General features: G+C 36.0%; 3 protein-coding genes across 3 annotated transcripts; all 3 read right to left on the bottom strand.

Annotated features, from left to right (window-relative positions):
• Positions 1–14: 14 nt before the first annotated feature.
• Positions 15–1,897, bottom strand: LOC109590304 (ras-related protein RABA4a-like). The gene is made up of 5 exons (XM_020006223.1): positions 1,595–1,897; positions 1,397–1,546; positions 856–1,346; positions 417–696; positions 15–369 (listed from the first exon to the last, which is right to left on the bottom strand). Exons 1-4 carry the CDS (start codon positions 1,619–1,621, stop codon positions 633–635), a joined length of 732 nt encoding a protein of 243 aa, XP_019861782.1. The 5' UTR covers positions 1,622–1,897; the 3' UTR covers positions 15–369; positions 417–632.
• Positions 1,898–2,156: 259 nt separating this feature from the next.
• LOC109590303 (ras-related protein RABA4a-like) lies at positions 2,157–2,963 on the bottom strand. The gene is made up of 2 exons (XM_020006222.1): positions 2,733–2,963; positions 2,157–2,681 (listed from the first exon to the last, which is right to left on the bottom strand). The coding sequence occupies exons 1-2, from the start codon at positions 2,919–2,921 to the stop codon at positions 2,235–2,237; spliced, it is 636 nt and encodes a 211-aa protein (XP_019861781.1). The 5' UTR covers positions 2,922–2,963; the 3' UTR covers positions 2,157–2,234.
• Positions 2,964–3,298: 335 nt separating this feature from the next.
• Positions 3,299–3,909, bottom strand: LOC109590302 (ras-related protein RABF1-like). Its single transcript, XM_020006221.1, has 2 exons — positions 3,877–3,909; positions 3,299–3,625 (listed from the first exon to the last, which is right to left on the bottom strand). The coding sequence occupies exons 1-2, from the start codon at positions 3,907–3,909 to the stop codon at positions 3,299–3,301; spliced, it is 360 nt and encodes a 119-aa protein (XP_019861780.1).
• Positions 3,910–4,216: the final 307 nt, after the last annotated feature.

Raw genomic sequence — 4,216 nt, 5'->3', positions numbered from 1 at the left:
CTTATTATAATGACATTTTTGTGGATTTGACAACAATGCAGCATGCAGGAGCTAGATACACTCTAGAGTCTAATAATCTAAATCTGAATAGTTAATATTGAATCCACCTCACCCATGTGTTGAGTGGACACATGTTGAATGGTAATTGCATCCTATGATCCTCCTAAAGCCTGGTTTCCATAATTCCACAGCCTTGCTTGATTTATTGATCCGCACTGCTTCAGTGCTCCATACATGGTTAACATACAACTATTGTAGAGATAGACCTGATTTTTATGATTCTATCTCCACTATTGTTGCAGCCATGTTGTAAGAAAACCAGGCTTAAACCTTTTCTGACCACTGACCAGCTGTGTCATAAATATAGAGCTAAAGACGTGTAAAGATGATCATAATAAATAAATCTTAGTTCTAACCTTTACTGTCTCATGTGGTGGTCCAATGACAACGTTCCTTTCTATTGTCTGAGCATCAGTTGTGACCACAGGAGGCTTGAACTTGAAGACCTCATGATTTTCAAATAATTTGAATATTGATGTCTTCCCAACATCAGAATCACCAATGAAGATTATTTGGAGCTGTTTTCCTGCACCTGCAACAATTGAGGTCATAGCAGAGGCCATAGCTTAAAACTAATTAAGGGCAGGCCCTCCAGTTTGATACAAAAGCCAGACAGCTTTCAACTTCCATGTAAGGCTATAAATAAAAATTAATAATGTGTGGGTGTTTTGCTGTGATACATTCCCTTATCCATTATCCCCAGACCCAGTAGCTATCTCTTAAGCAAAAGTATTTTAAATAAAAATTGTAAAAAGTATAATAATATATCTAAGTCATCTTCAACAAAGCTTACACCTTTTATTTTTCTGTTGCTCTTGTTGTGGCTCATTAGGTGCTGCATGGATAGGATTTGGCACTGGCTCTATGTGAATTACTTCATCTCTTTGTACAGGTCTATGCTCTTCATTAGTAGAGCTAGATCTGCCTCCTTGACGTACAATTTCAGCTGCAGTTTCTCGAAGGACTGAGTCCACCTTTTGATAATCGTCTTTTCTAATGGCAGACATTTCAATGAACTTCATGCCATGTCTCCTAGCGTATTCCTCGCTTGTTGATACTTCATTGACCCTCTCTTCGTAAAGATCAGCTTTGTTACCAATTAGAATCATCTTCACATCGTCCTTTTCACTACGCTTCAAGACTTCTTGTCTCCAAACCTGCTCAATGTGGTGGAATGAATCACCATCATCAATACTGAACACAAGAAGAGCAATGTCAGCATTTCTATAGAACTGTCTTGTCAATGTTTTGTGCCGTTCCTGTCCTGCTGTATCGTAGAGGTGCAGCTATTAATCATTATTTATATTAGATATAATTTCATGAAAAAGCAGCTTACTTCTACTGTTGTGTGAGGATTTTCAATAACAATAGTTTTGCTGACAATATCAGGGTCTATTGTATGTTTAGGATTCATCTTCACTTCATGATTTTTAAATAATTTGAATATTGACGTTTTTCCAACGGCAAGATCACCAATAAAGAGGACCTATGGCTGATAATGAATGTTGCTGTTACAGACTATCTTGTAACTTGCTTTTATCGTCTCTCCAACGATGGCCATATTTTTGGGGCTAGCCTCCTTTTGAAGCAGCAATGCGTGGGTGTTATCAGGCACAGCTGTACAGCTCAGGCAGCAGCTAGCACCACCCTACCGTTATAACGTTAAATTAAATAAATAAATGAATAAAATACATGAATTACCTGTAGATGTACATGCATGTGATTACTTGTAGAATTTTATAACTTCCACTAATTACATCAATAGTTGTAGTGTTAGTATATTACAGGTATTATTGCGCACCATTTTTCATCAGAATGATAATTTTAAATTGTAATTATACTAGTAATAATTATACAATTGCAATGACTGAACAGAGATAATACAGACATGTGTTGGTTGAGTAAGGTACTATCAATATGTTACTATAGTAACCACAGCTATTAAATTGTGGTGTAATTATTATGCCTGCATTTAGTGTTGGACACTTGCAGGAAATGGTGCCGGTATCATGTTGTTAGGCTCAGCTAGACTGACCTATTCATATTATCTCCTATTCATATATCTCCTTATTAGTGACATCATTGAGACATTCATAAAGTTCACTGTGTAAAGTATTGTTATCAAAAAGTAAAAGTATCACTTTACTCATGGCCTAATAAAGTTTGCATGTCACTTAATTTCTGCATTTTGAACACACTCCATCATCTCGTGGAGCTGGCTCATCATCGTTAATAATCACAATGTCTTCTTTGGTTCCTCCTCCTCCTTTTTTTATTACATGGGTCACAGCTTCCTTAAGCATGTCGTACAACTTTTGAAAATCATCATTTTTAATGGCAGACATTTCAATGAACCTCATCTGATATTGGTCAGCAAATTGCTTGCTAGTTGATAGAGGGTTAATCCTGTCATCAATCAGATCAGACTTGTTACCGATCAGAATCATCTCGGTATTACCCTCTCTGTTAGCAGCCATCTCTTTCATCCATATCTCTCCAATGTGGTGGAATGAAGGACCATCAGTGATGCTGAAAACAAGGAAAGCAATGTCTGCTTTTCTGCAGTACTGTCTTGTGAAGGTCCTAAACCTTTCCTGACCAGCTGTGTCATAAATCAAGAGCTAAAATAATTACCATTATCAATCATCTAATAAATAAATCATAAATCTAACCTTTACAGTCTCATGTGGTGGTCCAATAACAATGTTTCTTTCTATTGTCTGAGGATCAATTGTGACTACAGGAGACTTGAAGACTTCATGATTTTCAAATAATTTGAATATTGATGTCTTCCCAACACCAGAGTCACCGACAAAGATTATTCTGAGCTGTTTTCCTGCACCTGCAACGTTTGAGGCCATGGCTTTAAAAATTCAAGGGCAGGCAGCTGTGATAAAAAGCCAACCGCTTCTTTGCTACAGGCTACAGCTTTCAACTTCCATATAAGGCTACATAGATCTAGATATTTAATAATGCGTAGGCGTTGAAGCATTGCAAATGCAGCAGTGATGTACCTCAGTGGTATTTTGTGCTTACATTATTCAAGGGACAACTAGAATGGAAAATATTAAAAGTACATAGAAATAATTGTGCAAGTAGCCTTCAACAAGGACATCGACTTTTTTTTTCTTTTTTGTTGCTGTACTGGAGGGTCACCCAGATCTATTCTTTTATCTTCTTGTTGTACAGGTCCAGACTTAGTATTATGTCTTTGATGTACAATTTCAGTTGCAGCATCTCAAATGACAGAGTCCACCTTTAGATAATCATCTCTTCTATTTGCAGACATTTCAATAAACTTCATGCCATGTTTCTCAGTGTATTGCTTGCTTGTTGATTTAGGGTTGATCCTCTCTTCGTGAAGGTCATCCTTGTTGCCAATGAGAATCATTGCCACGTCCTTTTCAATGTTATGGCTCAAAACTTCTTTTCTCCAAAACTCAATTTTGTGGAATGAAGGACCATCATCAATACTGAACACAAGAAGAGCAATGTCAGCATTTCTATAGAACTGCTTTGTCAACGATTTGTATCGTTCTTGTCCAACTGTATCATTAAGGTTTAACTATTATTATTTATATATTAAATTTAATTTCATGAAAAAGCAGCTTATTTCTACATTTGTGTGAGGACTCTGAGCTGTAACAATTTTTATCCTTTTAATAACAGGGCTTATTGTGTGTTTAGGAGACTGAGTTGACCACTTTATGATTAATATATAATTCGAATATTGATGTTTTTCCAACATCAACATCACCAACAAAAAGGACCTATGACTGATAATGAACGTTTTGCTGTTGCAATCTTTTATCTTACTTTTAGTTGCATCGCCCCTCCAGCACTAGCCATTTTTGATAAAGAGCGAGTATAATATAATGCAGCAGAGTTGGGCGTGGCTGTTTTAATATGTCATTTAAAGTCTAATAATCCGAATAGTAATATTGAATAGTATAAACCCACGTGTTGACAATTGCAGGATCGATTGATCCATATACAGTATGTCAGTATACAACAATAATGCATAATGCATCTATACTATGATTGATCTAATAATTATTACATTACAATACAGGTATTATTTATTGCACACCATTTTTCATCAGAATGATAATTTTTAATTTTAATAATTATGCAATTGCAATGACTGACCTCACTG

The sequence above is a fragment of the Amphimedon queenslandica genome, unplaced genomic scaffold (genome assembly GCF_000090795.2).
Source record: "Amphimedon queenslandica unplaced genomic scaffold, v1.1 AMPQUscaffold_10235, whole genome shotgun sequence".
NCBI lineage: Eukaryota > Metazoa > Porifera > Demospongiae > Haplosclerida > Niphatidae > Amphimedon > Amphimedon queenslandica.
Note: the sequence above shows the minus strand (reverse complement) of the source record. Positions and strands in the feature narration are given on the sequence as shown.

What these genes read in the sequence shown, in the direction of transcription:
- LOC109590302 (XM_020006221.1), bottom strand. Translation starts at nt 3,909, where the DNA reads ATGGCTAGTGCTGGAGGGGCGATGCAACTAAAA. An exon ending in GAGGGGCGATGCAACTAAAA is followed by an intron (nt 3,626 to 3,876) that starts GTAAGATAAAAG and finishes AAATAATAATAG; the next exon opens with TTAAACCTTAATGATACAGT.
- LOC109590303 (XM_020006222.1), bottom strand. Translation starts at nt 2,921, where the DNA reads ATGGCCTCAAACGTTGCAGGTGCAGGAAAACAGCTCAGAATAATCTTT. An exon ending in CACCACATGAGACTGTAAAG is followed by an intron (nt 2,682 to 2,732) that starts GTTAGATTTATG and finishes TAATTATTTTAG; the next exon opens with CTCTTGATTTATGACACAGC.
- LOC109590304 (XM_020006223.1), bottom strand. Translation starts at nt 1,621, where the DNA reads ATGGCCATCGTTGGAGAGACGATAAAA. An exon ending in TCGTTGGAGAGACGATAAAA is followed by an intron (nt 1,547 to 1,594) that starts GCAAGTTACAAG and finishes TATCAGCCATAG; the next exon opens with GTCCTCTTTATTGGTGATCT. An exon ending in GAGCAACAGAAAAATAAAAG is followed by an intron (nt 697 to 855) that starts GTGTAAGCTTTG and finishes TTTTATTTATAG; the next exon opens with CCTTACATGGAAGTTGAAAG.